General features: G+C 52.5%; 1 protein-coding gene across 1 annotated transcript in view; it reads left to right on the top strand.

Moving 5' to 3' along the window:
- Positions 1–16,801, top strand: part of LOC103197064 (transformation/transcription domain associated protein) — a 135,490-nt gene extending 118,689 nt beyond the window's left edge. Inside the window, exons 63-72 of the mRNA XM_042781235.1 lie at positions 565–729; positions 2,615–2,705; positions 3,946–4,145; positions 4,912–5,173; positions 7,754–7,979; positions 9,875–10,092; positions 11,942–12,126; positions 14,442–14,645; positions 14,728–14,922; positions 16,517–16,801. Of these exons, the coding sequence (XP_042637169.1) occupies positions 565–729; positions 2,615–2,705; positions 3,946–4,145; positions 4,912–5,173; positions 7,754–7,979; positions 9,875–10,092; positions 11,942–12,126; positions 14,442–14,645; positions 14,728–14,922; positions 16,517–16,801 (2,031 nt within the window). The remainder of the gene's footprint in view (positions 1–564; positions 730–2,614; positions 2,706–3,945; positions 4,146–4,911; positions 5,174–7,753; positions 7,980–9,874; positions 10,093–11,941; positions 12,127–14,441; positions 14,646–14,727; positions 14,923–16,516) is intronic.
- Positions 16,802–20,802: the final 4,001 nt, after the last annotated feature.

Below are 20,802 nucleotides of genomic sequence, written 5' to 3'. Positions count from 1 at the left end.
AAAACCCTGGGGGACAGTACTACCTTGTCACAGGGTTGCCGTGAGTCAGAGTCAACTCTAGGGCGCAGGGCAGCAACATGGAGATTCCAGCCAGCTGTAGTTACACTGTCTAAAGGCCTGATTCCAAAATTGCTGATGAGCCGTCATTGTTTGTGATACCTGTGAGTACTGCACTGCCCACATGCAGCTGCCTGGTCCAAGCATGGTCTTCATCTGAGAATTTTGGCAAAAATCCATCTTGGTTTGGTTAGAGCACACGTTGTGAATTAGCAAGTCAGCAGGCCTTAGCCTCTCACTACTGTGGGGTGACTGGCCACCGCTGCCGGCACACTTGGATCTGTTAACTGTCACTGAAGACAATCAAAACGCAAACATTCAGATTTCCTTTTCACTCGCACTGTGAGGTTTATAATGGGAGGTTCAGCAGTACTGTCGGCCCTTTTGTAGGTAATCCTCTACTTGTCAGTAAAGCTGGTCTGTGTGGCACTTAATGTTGGAAAAACATCACTTGATTAAAGCCCCCAGAATTCTCCTTCGGCTCTCAGATTTTTCTTTCCGTCTCAGGTGCTGTGGCTTTTGAGTTTTGATGACGACAAGAACACGCTGGCTGACGCCATAGACAAGTACTGCATTGGCGTGCCTCCCATCCAGTGGCTGGCCTGGATCCCCCAGCTGCTAACCTGCTTGGTCGGCTCAGAGGGCAAGCTGCTTCTGAACCTTATTAGTCAGGTGGGTGCGAGATGACGTCTTTATCCACAGCACAGTGTCAGCGCTCCTTTGTTTTTTCCCGGAAAGAAAACTTGTGTGCTCAGAGTATCGACCCAAGAGCTTTAGCTGTCGGGATGTCACTTGGTGGTAAACACAGTCAAAAGTTGGTGCAGAACCTGTCAGTTGAACTGCGATGTCTAATAGGATGATACAGGCTTAGAATTGCCTTTGCTTAAACATCTTTCCACACGTCATGCAGGTAAAACAGACATTCTGTTAATGAAAGATTACTAATAGCCACTCTGAGAGTTGCTGCTGTTGTCATCAGGTGCCGTGGAGTCGATCCGACTCATAGAGGCCCTGCGTACAACAGAACGAGACCCTCTCTGGTCCTGCCCCAGCCTCTCAGTCGTTGCTGTGCTGAGTCTGCTGCTGCAGCCCACTGTGTCAGCGCATCTTGCTGAGGGTCCTCCTCCTCTCGGACCCTGTACTTTACCAAGCTTGATGCCCTCCCCCAGGGACTGGTCCCTCCTGGTAACATGACCCGAGTACGAGAGATGAGATCTCTCCATTCTCTCTTCTGAGGAGTGTCCTGGCTATACCTGTTCCAGGACAGGTGTGTTCACTCTGGCATCCGTGCGGTAGTCTGTACTCTGCACCAAGACCGTGATGCACGTGCATCAGTTCTTCAGTCTTCCTTACTCACTGTCCGGCTTCCACGCACAAAGGAGGCGATTGAAGACAGCCTGGCTTGGGTCAGGTGCAGCCAAGTCTTCGCTTTGGAATGCTGTGTAGAGGTCTTTCACAGCAGCGTTGCCCAGCGTTTCTTATTTGATTTCCTGTCATGCTCTTTGGCCTTGTTAAGGCTAAAACTGACCCATCGTGGTTGTTGCCCTTTGTACAGTTCAGCTGAGGCTTCAGGTTGTGTGGACCGGGTGGGGTGGGGAAGTTAGACAGACCAGTATTTAGGAAGGTTTTGGGATATACCTCTCCCATGAGTAGAAACCTGGAGGTGGTTGTATCTGGGATACGGTACGCTTGACTGCGCTTCCTCTCATAAAATCGTAAAGAAAATGTATCTTCGCAAGTGACCCCATGCGTTTTACAGCAGGCAGCATGTCATTCTGTGCTGTTTGCTCTTCATGTGTGGTGCGTCATCAGTAAAGGACTCAGAGCTGGTTTTGTTTTTCCTGGAGAGGTGTCACTGTGTCCTGGGGTCTGGCCCTCTGCTTAGAGCTGCTCAGTCAGTATGGAGACTCAGCCATTTGGGGTTGTCATTCGTTGAGCGTGTTTCAGAGTGCACAGCCAGCCAGCCTGCGGCGTGTGGCAGGGATGATTCCTTTCCATTTCACGGGCACATTTTGAAGGGTCAGAGTAACAGTGTAACGTCCACGTGGCCCTTCTGAAGGAGCCATGGAACTCTCTAGGCTGGTAAAAATGGTATTTCGTACCTTAGCGGATGTTTTTCCACTTTCTTGCTGAAGTTTGCAAAGTAAAGCTGCTTGCCAGTGGGCCCGATTCTCTGTTAACTAGGCTTAGTCCACAGTTTCCAGTGCAGCATGCCGAGTATGGAGGCTGAGTGGTGTCCTTACGTCCCCTCTTATTTGCTTGAAGAAGATCCAGGGGCTGGTGCGTTATGCCCATTTGGTTTACCAAGTTAGGTGAGAGTGTAGTGTGTCCCTGGTAGATGCTGACAGATCAGTGAATCATACTATGTTGGTGGTCATTGGGTCTTAGTGCTGAACTAGATCTGCCTGCTGATAGGTCTCGTGTGCGAGGTCACTGGTGCGGGGTGTGCTTCTCATTAGAGACTCACGGCAGTTTTGTATAAACGTAAACTGGCTATGATCCTGTCTTCATCGAGAGGCACGGTGATGAGAGGTGCTGCCCCCGTGTCTCTGAGCAGGTTGGACGTGTGTACCCACAAGCTGTCTACTTCCCCATCCGGACGCTGTACCTGACGCTGAAGATTGAGCAGCGGGAGCGCTATAAGAGCGGTACGTCCCTGGAGGGGCTGGAGGGCACACGGGCCAGTCCTGTCATTGGCCAGTGAGGAGCATGTGGGGCCGGGAGGCAGAGCATGATCTCTGATGAGGTCTGGTTCTCCCTGGCTACAAGGACAGACGTTGATTTACCTTGAAGGGTTGTAAGTGAGAGAATTATATGACGTTTTTAGCTCCAGGGAATGATAAAGTTTACCTTGCTTCATCAGTTATAAATGCATCCCTATGAGTAATGTAGATGCCAGTTAGTGTGCACGTCCGTTGTGTTGGCTACAAGGGATAACTTCAGCCGTTGAAAGAATTGACCTTCACAGCAACCTCAGCAGCTGTTTGTAGCAATGAACACAGAACACAGAACATGTATGTCCACGTCAGATAGTCCTTACTAACAGTGTCATTACCCACTAAGCATGGTGCTTTCTAAACAGCTAAAGGACCGTTTGCTTCACAGTGTTTTTAACACCCAGATGGTTGTGCCACAAGGCCACAGTCTTTTCGGGATGCGGGATCATTTGCTGGTCGCGTGGTTATGTTGCTCATTAGCCAGCGGGTGGGCTGGGGGAATGTGCAGTGTGTTTCAGCTCTACCCTCCGTGGAGTCTACTTAAATAGTCATTGTCATTAAAATTAAGGGTTTTAGTTCTAAGACTAAAGGGGCTGAGAGGGCATCCATGGTCTGTTTCCCATAGAGCAAGTGACTGTATCTTTAAAAACCGCTCCTTCTGTGCATGGTGCAGCCTTCCCAGGTGACGGCCATGTTGTGTAGACTTGTTTTCCATTCTCTGAGCTGTAGCAGCAGAGACTGATTCTATGAAAGGAGGAATGGACACAGTTCATTAACAATAATTCACAGAAAGGCCAAGGGGCACCAAGCACTTGTACCCCCTTCCCGGGTGGGGAAAGTGAACACTTGTAACCCCCACCCCGGGTGGGTGCACCAAGGGCTTGTACCCCCTTTCCCGGGATTCACCAGTCAGCACTTACCCTCTCGGCATGTGCACAGAGCCCAGTGAAGCAAGGGTGTGGATGGCCACGTCTGTCATCCCCGAGCCCCTCGGCCTGCCCTGCTGGAGCAGGGTGGCCTCCTGTTCCCCTGCCCACCGTGGAGTGCCAGTCTGAGCGGGTAGCATGCCATTAGGAGCCTGCGTTCCTGTGGCTGGTGGGGGCCCCAGGAGCACCGAGCGCTCACCTGGCCGGTGTGGTGCTGACATTGGTGTCGTGTGTGTTGCTCTCAGATTCTGGACAGCAGCAGCCCAGTTCAGTGGGTAACCAGTCCCATTCTGCATCAGATCCAGGGCCCATAAGAGCCACGGCCCCCATGTGGCGCTGCAGCCGAATCATGCACATGCAGCGGGAGCTGCACCCCACCCTGCTGTCGTCCCTGGAGGGCATCGTCGACCAGATGGTCTGGTTCCGGGAGAACTGGCACGAGGAGGTACTGGGTGCGGGCTGGGGACCGTGACGCACCGTGCGCTCGTGGCTCTTACCTTGCAAGGCAGTCACCTGTTCATCTCAGAAACAAGCTCTTTTCTTGTTGGGTTGAATTACGAACGGGAAGTAGTTCAACCCACACACAGAGATGAGTGTTGGAGCAGGTGATGTCGAGCAGGGCGCTGTTGGCATTGAATCGGTTACTTGAGTCACTTCAATGAGTTCAGTCACTGGGTACCACCATAGGGCATTGGTGGGTGTGGGCTGGAGTGGGTCAAGGTCACGGTGAACCCTGAGTTGGGGACTGCCCCAGTGCATGGCTAGCAGCCTGGCTACCCCCACTGATGTTTTGCTTAAGGTGATATCAAAACAGTCAAGCCTTCATATCCCAGACGTTGACCTGGGTGGGCATCGGGCCTGCTCTGGTGGTTGCTGGTGACCTGTGCACACACGTGTGCGACGGTGAGAACGAAGCCAGCAGAAAGCCCAGTCATGCTGGATGTAGGCAGCAGCAGGGGCTGCATGCGGCCACGAGAGGGTGGGTTTGTGTTTTGAGGGGTTTTTGTGTGTGTTGACAGTTGGACCAGTCACTTTTAAAGGCATTGGTTTGCGTCATGCACACAGTGCCCCGTCTTTGGTGTAGTCAGTGGTTTTACGCCCACTGTGTGCAGGGTCCCTGTGGTGACAGGGCCTGTGCAGTGGAGGGTGATTGGGTGGCTCACCTACACAGAGAGCTGTCTTGTGAGACGTCTCTGGGCTCTTTCCTCCAGGTCCTTAGGCAGCTCCAGCAGGGCCTGGCCAAGTGCTACTCAGTGGCGTTTGAGAAAAGCGGAGCTGTGTCTGATGCGAAGATCACCCCCCACACTCTCAATTTTGTGAAGAAGCTGGTGAGCACGTTCGGGGTGGGCCTGGAGAACGTGTCCAACGTATCCACCATGTTCTCCAGTGCAGCCTCAGAATCGCTCGCCCGGCGGGCTCAGGCCACCGCCCAGGACCCCGTCTTCCAGAAGCTGAAAGGCCAGTTCACCACTGGTGAGTTTTGCCCGCTTGCTGTTCTCCATCTGTAATGCCTGTACCACTTGCATAAAGGGTCAGTACTGTGGCCCTCACAGGACACTGGGTGAGCACAGGGATGCTGTCGCCATCACCACCGTCACCAGACACCTCCTCCAGCAGAGGACCCCGGGGTGTTGAAGCAGCACCAGCCTGCTCCAAGTCGGGGTTACACTTCTCCACCAGGCTACCCTCTTCTGCCCCTCAACTCTTCACTTGGTTTTGGCAGGAACCAGTGTGAGATGTGGTCGTGGAGTTCAGGGTACGAGGCTCAAGATGACGGGTATAAAGTTGAGGTAGATTCTGGTGGCAAAACAACGAGTAGGTTATAATTTCAACGCCTGCTCCTGGTTCAGGTTCCTGCCTTTTCTTAGACCAGAGTAGGTCCGACCCGACTCTTCCCACACTGAGTAACGTTAACTGCAGTTTCTTCCTTTGTTGGTGGAAGTCTGAACCCTCTCGCACTCCCGTGTGCCCCCACTGCTGTGCTCCACTGGCCGGCCGTGGCCTGTGGAGCAAGTGTGGGTATCTCCCCCCCGTGCTTCACCAAGGGAGCCTGTGGTGAGCACTGCCCTGCCCGTGAGCACTGCCCTGCCCATGAGCACCAGGCACCCAGAGGAGGCGTTCAGGAGTCACACAGACTTCTGGCCACGTACAGGTAGCTATCATGTGAAAATAGCATTTATCCGGTAAAATGTCCCAGAGCTGAAGAAGATTTCACTCATGTCTGCTTTTGCGGTTGTCTTTAACACAGTCATGACTGATACACTAATTCTTGAAATAGGTGGGTCACAGCTTTAGATATTCAAAGTCTTTTCAAGACTTGCTGTGTCTTCAAGAACACGGTTTAAAGCATGTATGGGGTAGGATGAAGTAATGTGAAAGAAAATGTTTATCTTGTGGGCTGGAAAGGTCATGCACAGTTTGCAGCCATGACTTATTTTACATCCATCTGGATGCAGTGAGTGACCCACCCTTCCCTCTGGGCCTCCGTGCTGGGTCACCGGCTCTCTAGTGCACATGAAGGGTGGGAAGTGGGGAGCTTGTGGCCTCATGATGAACCAGCGTGCCTGAGGTGGCCGCTGCTTCAAACAATTTCAAATGCTTTCATCATCTCTGAGTTGTTCTTCATAATGTTCTTACATGTGGCCTGTTCTCTTCTGGAAAAGTGTCTAAGATGAAAGTTCTTGGAAACCATCTTACTTTAAATAAATTGAAAGAAAGTAATATTGAGTAGGTCTTCTTATGACATCCAGACCACTGAGTGTACATTGGCAGAGGATGAGGTGTGGGGCATGTCAGCTGAACTTTATCAAAAACCACAGAAACGAAAACCTGAAAGATGACGGGTGGCTTCTGGCCAACCTCAAGTTGTAGGAGTTTTAGTGGGCGTGGTTTCACGTTAAAGGGAAACCAGATGAGCTGTATTGTACACCACTGCAGACTTGAGTACAGCCGGTGACAACTTTGTACGGTTCTATTCACGTGTGGACCGTGACGATCAGACACCAGACTCGGCCGTGTGTCAGGACGAGGGCCGCGTGCACAGCGACACGTTACACTTGCTCCTGCAGGGCTGTTGTCAGCTGCCCCGGGTCAGTGCAGACGAGGCCTGCTCCACAGGCCCTTCCAGGCTGCTGTCTTTCTGAGGCACATTGCCAGGCATGTCTTCTGGGCACCACTGGGTGGGTTTGAGCTGCCAGCATTTTGGCTAGCAGTCAGAGACACGGATGGGTGTTACTTACTGTTCGCGGTCCTGTTATACGTGGGAGAAAGATGGCTCCAGAGGCAGACTGCTCCATAATTTTGTCCTGCAGAGCTGGCCTGAGTGGAGCCTAGGCCAGCCTGGGGCGAGCGCATTGGAATCTCGGAGGGACTGGGGTGCTTACGGAAGGAGTTCTAGGTTTGATTGGCCTTTTAATGTTGAGTCTTAAAATCAGAAATTTCCGTTAATCAGTATTCTGGTTTTTTAATGGTCTACGTGGAAAGCTCACGGTTTTCTATTTTTGTTGATCTCAGTTTCTTGCCGTGGTTCCTCTGGCTTACGCGTGTGTAACTGAGGGCTCCCTCAGCTTCGTACTGTTCTGGCTTTGGTTCAGGGCCTCTGCTCACCACGGTGCTTGAGCTTGGGGCCGAGCCACTGTGGGATGGGACCTTGAGGAGCCTTTGTGCCAGCGTGAGGTGGACTCCCTGTTGAGGTTCACCCACAGCCTGCCAGCCCCTGGCACTTTCTGAGGGCTTGACACCCCATGCGGCCCTCAGAGGCCTGAGTGTCCACCTCAGCCGTGTCACCTATCTCATGGTTGGGATGAGATTCTCTGTGGACGTGTTGAGTTTCAGGCTGTACCCTGAACCCAACTGGGGTGCACAGAGCTGAGCCTGTGGCTTCTCCTGGTTTGCAGGCCTGAACTTAGACCTGGAAGGGCAGGAGGATGTAGCCTGCTGGGTTGCAGACTCTATAACATTCTTTCCAGAGCTGGCAGGCGTGTGAGCAGTGATGAGAGGAGTCTGAGAGAGACTGAGATGGTTAAAGTGTGTTTACTTGTGTTTGTTTTGAAGATTTTGACTTCAGTGTTCCAGGATCCATGAAGCTTCATAACCTTATTTCTAAATTGAAAAAATGGATTAAAATCCTGGAGGCCAAGACCAAGCAACTTCCGAAATTCTTCCTCATCGAGGAGAAGTGCCGCTTTCTGAGCAATTTCTCGGCGCAGACGGCGGAAGTGGAAATCCCTGGGGAGTTTCTGATGCCGAAGCCCACGCACTACTACATCAAGATCGCTCGGTGAGTGGGCCTGTGGTGCCTGAGAGCTGGCAATGGTCCTGTCTGTTCCCCTCACAGCCGACGTAGTGGGTCCCCTTACCCTCCCCTCAGAGCTGTCCTCTCTGGTCGCCTCAGCCTCCCTCCAGCTCTGGGCCTGTGCCACCTCAGAGCCAACGACTGTGCCATCTGTCTGCCCCCAGTCCAGCTCAGGTGTTTCCAAGGAGGGAGGTGTCTGTGCTTTCAGAACTACTCTTTTCTTAATCAGCGTAGAAACTGGGAAAATGTCCTTTTCTGGCCTTGAAATGCTGCAAGTACAGCTCTCAGAACAGAACCAGGAGGTCGTAGTATTCTCTGCCAGTTGTTGCTTTGCATTAAAATGGAGAAAGTGCTTTGAAGAGGCGTCCCCCGACAGACAGATGGGCGTGTCCTCCCCTTCTCAGACTAGGGCTCAGCTTTTGCGCTGTGTGATGAGGCCTCTGGTCAGCAGGCTGCAGGTGAGGGCATGCCCGTCCCTACACTGGCTCCTCAGCACAGGGCGTGGTCACCTCCCTGCCCTGCCTCAGGGCCTGAGAAGGCAAGATGGTCTCCTTCCTGACATCCAGACCCCAGCGCCCCCAGCGGCCGGCTGCCAGCATCCTTAGGGCCAAGTTCAGCCCGTTTTCAGCTAGCAAGTTTGCACCCTGTGGCCGTTTCTTGGAAACTGTAGCTTCACCTTCTCTCCCCTTTGCCTTTTCCCTTTGCTCTGCTTTCTTCCCTATGTCGTGAAAGAAACGCTGCTCCCCATTCACGGTGAGCCCGTGTGGGTCAGCGCAGGCCGCACCCCACATGATCCTCAGTGGCTCATTCTTCTCAAGTTGGCAGCCTGGCTTTTCTCCCAAGGAGACTCTGCAGGGGCTCGGATCTCCAACCTTTCACTAGCAGCCGAGCGTGTTATCCGTGTGCACCACCCAGAGCCTCCTGTGTCAGATCCTGTCTTGTTAGTGCTGGTTCAGTCCTTGCCTTCTGTGTGGGAGATGGCGGTTTGATTCTCAGCCAGTGTTCTTGCCCCCACCCCCACCCCTGGTCCCTCAGGGAGGCTGTGTGTTGCTGGGATGCTGAGCAGAGCGTTCAGTCTGTTCTGGTTCTGGTGCTGCTTCGACAGGAATGCACCACAAATGGGAGGCCTTAACAAACAGGAGTTTATTCTCTCACAGTTGGAAGGCTTTAAGTCCAAGTCCAAAGTGCCAGGCTCTAGGGGCTGGGTAAAAGCCCATCAACCTTGGGGTCCAGCTCTGCTTCCTGCTTCTGGCCCACTGGAGCTAGAGGCGTTTCTTCACTCAGACAGCTGCTGGCTGCTGAGGCTGACAAGCCCAAGGTTGACAAGTAAAAAGGCACAGTCCCTCTGTGACCAAACTATGTGGCAGGCCATTAATTTAAGTCCACTGTAAGTCCCAAGGTCGGCAGAGCATGGCAGGCTGCTGAACAATGACACGGGTACATGCAGAGTCCAAGCGTGCCATAAGCTAGAGAATATCCCCAAGGCTTCTCCTTATATACAGGAAGCAGACCACATCCCAAAGGCAGCTACTCAGTTGATTGCCAGTCTCATCATGGGAGACTGGCCCGGCCACTCAACCAGGCCCAGCCCAGTTGACACACAAACGTAACTACCACACAGAGTAAGGTGGACTGGGTGGAAGAACCCAGGACCTACTGCTGTAAGTGACCAGAGTAAACCCTGTGGATCTCAGTGGGCCGACCCCACCCAAGCACGGGGACGGCAGGGTTTCATTCCAGTGTGCATGGGTTGCCGTGAACTGGGAGCCAACTGGATGGCCGTCAGTGGCAACGCTTCCCCCGTGACAAATCACCCTGCATCCCGCTCAGGACCAGGAGGGGCGTCTCTCGGCCATGCTGAGTGTGTCGCTGCCCCACAGGTTCATGCCCAGGGTGGAGATCGTGCAGAAGCACAACACCGCGGCCCGGAGGCTGTATATCCGTGGACATAATGGCAAGATCTACCCCTACCTCGTCATGAACGACGCCTGCCTGACCGAGTCGCGCCGGGAGGAGCGAGTGCTGCAGCTGCTGCGCCTGCTCAACCCCTGCCTGGAGAAGAGGAAGGAGACCACCAAGAGGCACCTGTTCTTCACAGGTGTGTGGGCCGTGAGCTGGGGCTGCGGGTCGTCCCCTCAGCTTACCTGCACCAGGCAGAGGTGGCCTCGGTCTTGTCTCAGGCCCCCTCCCTGACACGCAAGGGTCTCAGCCGTGTGCGGCCTCTCGCCTCACTGGGTACCTGTCCGGACTCCGGTGGAGCCCGGGCTGAGCTGGTTGCAGGGTGTCAGTGTTGCCCTCCAGCACCAAGTGAGGCCCTGACCCCCTCCCAGACCACGCCACAGTGTGTGGGTGGCTGAGTCTGCTTCCTGGAGGGAAATCCAACACACCACAGACAGGGCAGCCTGTGCCGGCCTCCGCAGCCGGGTCGAGTGGGGCCAGCTAAGCAGCAGCTGCCTCTGAGTGAAGGCTTCCCTGGCTGCATTCTTGCGGGGGTATGTGTGAATTTCAGTTTGTACCAGAGATGTTGACAAGACCCCTGAAGTCCCACCCGGAGAGGCAGCCATTGTCAGGACCTCTCGGCACTGTCCCTGAGGCCGGGAGCCCACTGCAGTGTCTCCCGCCCAGGCTTGTTGGGAGCATCCTTTGACAGCCAGGTGGATTCCAACCTGTTTTGACAGTGAATCTCTGACCCTTGAGTTCAATATCCCCTCAGAAGTAGGTTCAGAAATGAGGTTGCACTTGGGATTTCTCTCAGCTGGCCCCCTGCCTTCTGGCGCGCACAGAGGCAGCCCCTTGGGCTGTGCCGCAGCCGGCTGCCTACGCTGTGGTGTGCGTGGAAGCCCAGCTGTGCTGTCTGTGCTTTGTCCAAAGTCCTCGGTGAGCACGGAGGACGGTGCAGGGAGCGGACAGCGGCGTGGTGGGACAGCCCTGGGGCTGCAGCACGGTCCCCAGGCAGCAGCCACAGCTCGGCAGCCTGTGCCACCACAGCTACTTGTCTGCCAGAGGGCAGATGCATGGGGCACGCCAGGCCCTGGGGCCGCGGGACGGTGCACACAGAGACCAGGTGACAGCTGCAACTCCCACGTCACCGGGCGAGGTCGCTATCGTGACCCATGCTGACCAAACTTAGCTTCTTTACGTCCTCTTGAAATCTATAAGACTTCTCTAACCCGTTCCAACTAAATACTTCAGTCGTACTACCTTAGGCTATCTTTGCGTAAGGTTTCATCTCCTGTAACTGACAAGTGACCCTGTGAGGGAGATACAGTCACTGTTCTTTGTGGATGAAGCACCTGAAGGTCACACAGCTCAAGAAGTTTCCCCAAATTCACATCCTGGGTGAGGCCCCACACAGCCTCCTGTTCCCCACCCCCTGCCTCCAGTTGGTGCAGACCCCAAGGCCCGTCACTTAATGAACCACACTGCAAGTACTGGCACGGTGATTGGGGAACTGAATAGTGGCCACTGTGCAGTGGGGGCTATTGACAGATGAGTTGGGTTTATGGATTGACCTGGTGGCTTTCCTGGTTTGAAGCACAGATCATGGTTTGGGTCACTGTTTCCTGCTTGTCCCAGAGATGGCTCCTAACCTTTGTAGAAGCTAAATGAGCAGTTCCATCCCTGAGGCCTTTCTCCAGGGGCAAGGAGGCCTTTGGTAGTGAGGGCCCGATGGGTTTGCTTCACTTTATTCTTTGCTCTTTGTGTTTCATTGTTTAAGATTCCTTCTAAAGCACTCCTGTCCGTCTGTCCTCCACGCAGGTTTATAACCAGCTTGGGAGCCATCACTGCTGAGCGTGGGGTGTGGCCACAGATGTTCCTCAGGGCGCCCCCTAGTGTTTCCCTCCTCTGCTCATGGAGTGCATGTGGGGCTGGGGTTCTTGGCTCCTGGAAATCCTGAAAGGCGACACGACCCTCTCTCAGCCTACCCCCTTTCTCTCCCCTCCCAGTTCCCCGAGTCGTGGCCGTGTCCCCGCAGATGCGCCTCGTGGAAGACAACCCCTCTTCCCTTTCCCTGGTGGAAATCTACAAGCAACGTTGTGCCAAGAAGGGCATTGAGCATGACAACCCCATCTCCCGCTACTACGACCGACTGGCCACGGTGCAGGCGCGGGGCACCCAAGCCAGCCACCAGGTACCTGCTGCTGCTTTCCTGCCCAGCACATAGACTACCAGGGTGCTTCCTGATTGCAGATGACTTTGTCAGCTTTGTGAGTGATCAGACAGCTATCGCTCCTGGTTAGGTGACTTGGCGGCAGGCAGTCTGTCACCAGGCAGAGAGGGCCTCCCTGGCTGGAGACGCTGACGGCAGGACAGACCGGCCTGGCTGCCTGCCTTCTGTCCACTGCCCCTTGCCTGGTCCGCTTTATAACCACTAACTTTGCTTCTTCCTCCTTCACGTTTTCTGACAGCACCCTCGTGGAGCTGTTCCGTAAATGCACTTATAAAGGGTACAGTTGAGTGCACTTTAGGCCGTCCAGAGTTGTGCAGCCCTCACCTCATTTTACCGTTTTCATCACCCCAGAAAGAAGCCTCAGGCCCATTAGCAGTCACTTGCCAGTGGTCCCTACCCCGTAAGCAACTCACTGATGTTTCTGTCTAGATTTTCCAGTTCTGGATACTTCATGAAAAGGGAAATTAGACAGTACAAGGTTCTTTCTGACCAGCTTCCTTCATTCAGTTCTCAAGGGTTAGCCTCGTATCAGAACTTTGTTTTTGTTGCTGACTAACGCTCCACTGTGTGAACGCACCATGGAAGTTAACCTCTTCATCAGGTGATGGATGTTCGCATTATTTCCACTCGTTGGCTTGTTTTGATGAATGATGCTGCCCTGAACCTCTATGTGCGTGTGGGTTTTATTTCTCTTGGCTGCATAGCCAGGAGTGGAACTCAGGTCACGTGGTAACCCTTACGTTTAACATCTTGAGGAACTGCCAAACTTTCCCGGAGTGGACCCAGCAGTGTGTGAGGGTCCTGCTTCCTCCACATCCTCATCAGTACCTGTTAGTCTCTGGGCCAGGTAAGAGCCATCCTGGTAGGTGTGAGGCAGGTCTGTCTTCCTTGTAGTTTAGAGTTGTATTTCCCTAATGAGAAAGGGTGTGGGGCATTTTTTCGTGTGCTTATTGGCCATTTGCATATCTACTTTTGGGAAATAACTATTCAGATCCTTTGTTGTTTTTTGTATGTGTCTTTTTTATTTGGTGATTTGTGTTTTTTATGTGTTTTAGGTACAACTTGTTTATCCAGATACACAATTTGCAAATGCTGTCAGCCATCCTACGTAGGGTGTCCTTTTGTTTTCTTCATGGTGTCCTTTAAAGTACAGACAATTGTAATTTTGATAAAATTTGGTTTATCTTTTTTGGTTGCTTGTGCTTTTGGTGTGAGATCTCAGAAACCATAGCCTGGTAAAGGTCATGAGGATTTACTCCTATGTCTTGTTCTAAGAGTATCGTAGTTTCAGACCTTATATTTATGCATTTGATCCAGTTGATTTGTGTGTGTGGTGTGAGGGAGGGATCTAATTTTATTCTTTTGCATGTGGATGTCTAGTTATCCCAGTGCCATTTGTAGGAAAAAAAAAAAAAAAAAAACTGAAGAAACTGTCCTCTCCCTATTGGTCTGTGTGGGCACTCTTGTTGACAAAACCAGTTCACCGTAAACTGGGGTTATTTTTGGACTCTCTGTTCTGTGTCATTGATACGTGTGTCTCCTCGTGGCAGGACCCCATGGTCTTGATGAGTGTAGCTTTGTAGTGAGTTACGACACTGGAAAGTAAGCCCTACAGAATTGTCTTTGCGAGTCTGTTTTGTCTGTTCTAGGTCCTTTGTGTGTCATGAATTTAAGGATCAGTTTGTCAGTTTCTCTTTTAAAAAAGAAAAATGTGAGCTGGGATTTTGATAGCGACTCGCTTAAATATCTGAAAGAAGATCAGAATGAGTGGTGGCATCCCACGCTCATGGATCACAAGATGATTGGCCGTTGTCGCCATGGCAGCTTTTCTTTGCCTCTTCCAGAGAACTTGGTGCATATGGTGATAAGCCAGCGTAGGTGTGGTTCTCAGATACACTTAAATTCTCAGTGAGGCAGCTTTCACACATCGTGCACCTCAGGCTTTTGCTTTAACAGCGGTATGGGTGTTTCGTAAAACACAAGATGGGGAAACTTGGAGGGGCCTTGCCCACTCGTGTACACCCCGTGTGCAGTCCAGGAACACTGCACACACCCACTCCAGTAGGACTCACTGCTGGTGCCAGGTGAACGTGAGGTCACGATTTGGGAACTTTTCTTTTGAAGAAGAAGGAACAAAAAAGTTGCCTGTTAGTGAGTTAGATGGAAGAGTCACAGTGAAGGGTTCTCTCTGAAGGAAGGGAAAGGAGGCTGAGTCGGCCAGTGTCATTCTTTGTAAGTCAGGCATGGCCTTACCCGTGTCCATGCGTTGATTGCAGGTCCTTCGAGATATCCTCAAGGAGGTTCAGAGTAACATGGTACCGCGCAGCATGCTCAAAGAGTGGGCGCTGCACACATTCCCCAACGCCACGGACTACTGGACCTTCCGCAAGATGGTCACCATCCAGCTGGCCCTGATCGGCTTTGCTGAATTTGTCTTGCACCTAAACCGACTTAACCCCGAGATGTTACAGATCGCTCAGGTAATGGGGTGTGAACAGCCAGCCTGGGCCCTGTTGTCGTGGTCGGCCATCATGTTCCTGAAACGCCTCCCTCTGGAATCAGGACACTGGCAAGCTGAACGTTGCTTACTTCCGGTTTGATATCAACGACGCGACAGGAGACTTGGACGCCAACCGCCCTGTTCCCTTCCGCCTCACCCCCAACGTCTCTGAGTTCCTGACCGCCATTGGTGTCTCCGGCCCGCTGACCGCCTCAATGATCGCCGTCGCCCGCTGCTTTGCTCAGCCCAACTTCAAGGTGGGCCCCACCCATGCCTGGTCAGAGACGTGCTAGGGGGATGGAGGCTGTGTTGTTGGTTGGTCTGGGGGTGGTCCTTGGCCATGGGAGTTGAGGATGTTAAGTGGGTTAATTTTCCCTACACTGACCACTGTGGGACAGTCATGTCGACCTGTGTCACAGTGGAACCTCCACAGGATGGCATCTGTCTTGCCAGGGGTGCGAATTTACCAGTGAGCGTGTACTGTGGACACAGCTCTTCTGCAGAGCATGAGGCCTGTGGGGTCTGTTCACTGGCCCCTAGTGCACAACTACCACCCCCACTGTGTCTCGGCACTGTGCTGTGGCCTCTGACAGAACCTCGTACCATAGTTAGGGTGGTGGTGAGGCTGGTAGTGTAACAGGTCACACAGTTGAGAGGCTGGGTCACCTAGCCTGAGCCTGTCTCTCCAGCTGGCAGGTGGAGATTGGGCACCGCTTTGCTTTTTAACTTAAAAGAATGGCTTCCTGCCAACCTCCAGCCCCAACCCCGGACCCAGGCAGTTTATCTCGAAAAAGCTTCAGAAACCAGGTGCTTTCCAACAGCGTAGACGCAGAAGAGTGTGAGCAGGACTGCGTGTCACATGTGCTGTTTTTACCGTTCTTTAGCAAACAGGGCCCCAGTCTAACATTGGGGCATGTGGCTAGTGTCAAAGGCTAGTTTGGGACCCACTGACTGACTCTGAACACAGGTAAAAACCTGTTGGCTTTCGGTTTCCTCTTGAGTCGGGCAGACCACGTCCCAGTGCAATGAGTGCTGGCAGTCTCTGCTGCCGGGCTGGAACATCTTGATTTAGGTAGAAATGTTAATCTGGAAGCCACCAGAGGTGAGCTTAGAGCTGTGTCTGAGAACTTGAGAGAGAGTTAAAGAGGATGTGCTTGGTCTCAAGGCCTGTGAGGACCAGGGTGACACCTGCACCTGGCCAGCACAGACTGTGATGAGTTAGACAGGAGAGACCAGAGCTTCTCCAGATACTGGGCCCGGGTCGTCCAGCCGTCAGTCGGTGACGGCCTCTAAGTTAAGCTAAAGCAGAGCCCGCTCTGTGGGGACGTTTCTGCTGAAAACACACCCTGGTGACCCCTGGTGACCCCGGGTGAAGCAGGAGAACCACCACGACAGCCCCTGGCCTGGCGCACCTCTAAAGCCATCACGGGTCTAACAGCATCCTCTTGACCGCGTTGCCGCATCTCCTGGCCACTGTCGTCGGTGCACACTGCCCCCTCTTTCCCTGCCTCTGCTGGGGAAGCTCAGCTTGGAACTGGCCTCTCCTCCTCCATCCTGACCCCTTGGTCACTCACTCTTGGGACCCTGCCCTCCACCCCGCTAAGGCCCCTCCATTACATCCCCTCCTTGCCCGCCGCCGCCTCCCTGGCCTGCTTGCTCCAGACCTGTGGCTGCTCCCCTGCTCTCTGACCCCGTCCAACCTCTCTCCCCGTTTGGACTGCATGGTAGTCGGTACACTGGGTGCTGAGTCGCGTCCTGGGCTCCAGCAGTGCCTGTGGCCTCACGCGGTCTCATCCAGCCCAGCTCCTCAGGCTGCTCTCTGAGCCCAGGTGTGTCACCCTCCTCCCACAGGTGGATGGCATCCTGAAGACGGTGCTGCGGGACGAGATCATCGCTTGGCACAAGAAGACCCAGGAGGACACTTCCTCCCCACTGTCGGCGGCCGGGCAGCCGGAGAACATGGACGGCCAGCAGCTGGTCTCCCTGGTCCAGAAGGCGGTGACGGCCATCGTGACACGTCTGCACAACCTGGCACAGTTCGAGGGAGGGGAGAGCAAGGTGAACACCCTGGTCGCTGCGGCCAACAGCCTGGACAACCTGTGCCGCATGGACCCTGCCTGGCACCCGTGGCTATGAGGCCGCCCTGGCTCATGTTCACGTCACTCATGGCAGCCCTGATGTCATAGCTGGCGCAGTTCCTTCCCTGTAGTTGTGTGTGAGAAAGGCACGGCTTAGCTCAGCAGGGGCTGCACTGCGATGGCAGCAGGCCTGGAGCTCACGGCAAGCTTTGAAATCACCTATGAAGAGGCCAGCCCCCACCTGGGTCTTCTCTGTGAAGTCTTTTTTACTGTCTCCCTTCCCACCTCGTGTGAATGTACAGCTTGGCCCTTTAACCACCGCCCCAGGCGGCCCGTTTTTAACTTGAAAGTTACGCCTGGCAGGAGCTCTGCACCTCATCCAGACGAAGTCCACTCGGCTGGGAAACCATAGGTTGTCAGTACCCGCTGACTGTGCTCTGAGCACGCAGCCAGTGCTGGGGCCAAGCCCAGCAGAGCCCGCGCATGTACCCTCCCCGTGTTCCACACCTGGGCTGGAGGATGGCATCATGGGCGCCTGCAGGCGAACCACTGGCCCCTCTCGGCTGGCTCTGGATGTCTCTGAGACGTTCTGTCATCGTACCTGGAACAATCGCTTTCCCTCCTAATTTGAAAGAAACCAAGGAACGGAAGTCTTTCTGTTCACACGTCTCTGTCCTGTTCAGTTTTATAAGTCTACACATGGAGGATGTTCTATTGAAATTTGTACAGTGTGATTTTTTTAGAATAAATATTTTATAGAAGGGTTCTTGTCTGTATTCGTCATCCCCTACGTGTGTGAAATGCTGGCTGCTGGGAGGTGGCAGACAGACAGAGGTGTGGGGTCGGCAGCGGGTTGTTGTCCAGTGTGACGTCGGGTGTGAGCACTATGCTGTCTGAGTGGACCCCTGTCCCCTGGACACAGACCTGACTGGGATGAGTGTGGTGATGGGAGCCCCGATTGTGACACCCCAAGTTGTACAGGTGCCCTGGCACCCATGTCTGGCAGCATGGTGGGGCCTGTGTGTGCCTTGTCCGTGTGCAGCATGGGAGCAAGGGGAGATGGGTCCCGTGCAGGCTGGCTGCTCCTTAGGCTGTGTTCTTGCCCATCTGTCTCCGCTGGGGTGGCCGCATGACGAAGCGGGAGCCCCTGCCTCGAAGACGTCGGGACGTTCCCTCACCAGAGGGTGGCAAGAGCCAGGGGAGGTATGAAGGCTGCTGCCTCATTTGAAGCTGTGGATTCTGAACTTGAAGGACTCGCCCAGTGGAAGTGCTGTGTTCACCGAGGAGAGGACAGCCCTTCCTATGTCTCCACAAGGGGCCCTGGGCCCTGCCAGCCACCTTGCCCTTCCCATGTGCCTGCCGCCCTGGCTGGCATGGTGGGGTCATGCTCCCAAACCTCACCAGAGAGTCAGGCCCAAGGGGCAGGACCAGGTGCCCTCTGGAGGCCAAGGCTTGCAATGGGTGCTGAAGAGTGCAGCTCGAGCCAGGCCTGGTGCTCAGGGTGGCTGCCAGGGGCCCTAGCGGGGGTGGACAGTCAGGCTGTGCGGTGCCCTCTTCTCACGGGAGGACTTTCAGCTCAGAACGGGCGAGGGGACAGATGGATGGAGCCATACCCAGCCTGACCCCACACTGCCTGGCATGCCCTGGGCCGATGGCGCCCAGCCCTGGAGGTCGGTCTCTGTGAGGAGCATCTTGGAACCTGGAGTAGCACGAGCTGGGCATCTGTGATGGCAGAGGTTGGCACAGCGCAGGTGTGTGTGGGTCACCCCTCAGTGTTCTGCGCCATGTTGCAGTGAGACCCCCGAGAGTTGGCGAGTGTTCCGAGTTGAGTGCTGTTGGCCCAGTCACACGTGGAGAAGGGGCCCTTACGGGTGTGTCAGAGGTTGCATCTGTCTCATGTCCTTGGCTCTACAGGCTGAACCCTCATGGCATGGCCATAGCCCCACCATGAGCACAAGAAGTGCCACATTGGTGTGAGGCCAGCTTTTTAGGTAACTGCAAGTTCATGAAGGTTTTTTGTTTTTTTAAATGCATTTTATTGAAATAAAACTTATGTACAATGAAATACACAAAACTCAAGTGACATGGGTCAATGTATTTATTTATTTTTTTTTTGTAGTGTTCCCTCCCACTCCTGGCAACCAATCAAGAAAGTTTCCCTCCATATATAAACCTTTCATTGATCCTCCACAACAACTAATACTACATATATCCTTTTATGATTGACTTATTTCACTCAGCATAATGTCCTCCAAGGAGCTCTGGTAGCATAATACCTAAGGCACTTGACTGCTAACCAGAAGGCTGGCGGTTCAAACCCACCAGCCATTCCTTGGAAGGAAGGTTGGGCAATCTACTTCCGTAGTGATACTGCCTCGGAAACCTAAGGTCACTATGAGTTGGGGCCGACTCAACGGCACACAACAACAACAACGTCCTCCAAGTTCCTCCATGTTATGTAGTGTTTTGCAGACTCTACATTATTCTTTAGTGCTGCATAGCATTCCATTGTGTGTATGTACCATAGTTTGGTCATCCATTCTTCCGTTGATGGGCACGTAGGTGGTATCCATGTTTTTCCTATTGTAAATTGTGCTGCGATGAACCTAGGTGTGCATATATTTCTTCCTGTCCTGGCTCTCCCCTCTCTAGGATATATACCTAGTAATGGGATTACTGGGTCAAATGTATCTCCAATTCCAGCTTTCTAAGGAGTCACCATACTGCTTTCCACAGTGGTTGTATCACGTCACAGTCCCACCAGCAGTGTATGAGAGTCCCAATCTCTCCACAACCTCGCCAGCATTTGTTATTTTCTGTCTTGTTGAACCTTGCCATCAGTGCTGGGGTGAGATGGTATCTCATTGTTGCATCTCTCTGATGGCCAATGATCGTGAGCATCTCTTCATGTGTTTGCTAGCCACCTGAATATCCTCCTTGGTGAAGTGTCTATTCATGTCTTCTGCCAATTTTTCAATTGGATTGTTAATTCCTTTGCTGTTGAGGCATTGGATTTTTCTGTAGATCGTAGAGAGAAGCCCCTTGCCAGATACGTAATTATCAACAAGTATGAATTTGTTGCCGTCATTTTTGTTACGTGCTATTTCGTGGTGGCGATTTCTTTGTTCCATATAATTTTCTGTGCTGGGCTAGTTTTGTTTATGAATTGTTTTATCACTTCCTTCATTGCTTTTGTTTTAGTATTTGCTAAATATTTGTGCTGGTCCTCTTTTTTATTTTGATGTGAAGGTTTATAATTTTTCTTTGAGGTTACCTTGTGATTTATAGTTTTCTTCCCAAGTTTAGAACAGTCTGTTATGTCTTGTAGTTGTCTTGACTTCCCTACCATTTAGAAGGTCTATAACTACATAATTTTTTCTCTCTTTTTGGTTTGTAGTTGTCTTCAATTGTTAATTGATGTCTCTGATTCTCTGTTTATAATCTTGTGGGCTTGCTTACTTTGGATACTTCTATAGCTGGGTTGGTTTCTGGGTTACTTCACCATGTGTGTTAATGGTCAGTTATTGTTGGCTGTTGTTGGTTCTCTGTCCAAAGGACTCCCTTTTGCATCTCTTGTAAGGTTGGTCTGGTTTTAACAAATTTCCTTAATTTCTCCTTATCTGGAAATGTCCTAATTTCACCATCATATATGAGGGACAGTTTTGCTGGGTACATAATTCTTGCTTGGAAATTTTTCTCTTTCAGAGTTTTATATATACCATCCCATTGTCTTCTTGCCTGCGTGGTTTCTGCCGAGAAATCCGAGCTTAGTCTTATTGGCAACCAACCGATCAAAGAAAGTTGATGCATTGAATGCCAATGACCGAAAACCAGAAGAATTATGGGATGACATCAAGAACATCCATGAAGAAAGCAAGAGATCATTAAAAAGATGAGAAAAGAAGAAAAGACCAAACTGGATGTCAGAAGAGACTCTGAAACTTGCCCTTGAATGGAGAGTAGCTAAAGCAAATGGAAGAAATGACAAGATAAAAAAGCTGAACAGAAGATTTCAAAGAACAGCTCAATCAGACAAATCCAATTACTATAATGAAATGT

Source organism: Orycteropus afer, unplaced genomic scaffold, assembly GCF_000298275.1.
Source record: "Orycteropus afer afer isolate SDZICR_OR568_19922 unplaced genomic scaffold, OryAfe1.0 scaffold00006, whole genome shotgun sequence".
In the NCBI taxonomy this organism is placed as follows: Eukaryota; Metazoa; Chordata; class Mammalia; order Tubulidentata; family Orycteropodidae; genus Orycteropus; species Orycteropus afer.
The sequence above is the reverse complement of the archived record's forward strand: the minus strand, read 5'-3'. Positions and strand labels throughout refer to the sequence as shown.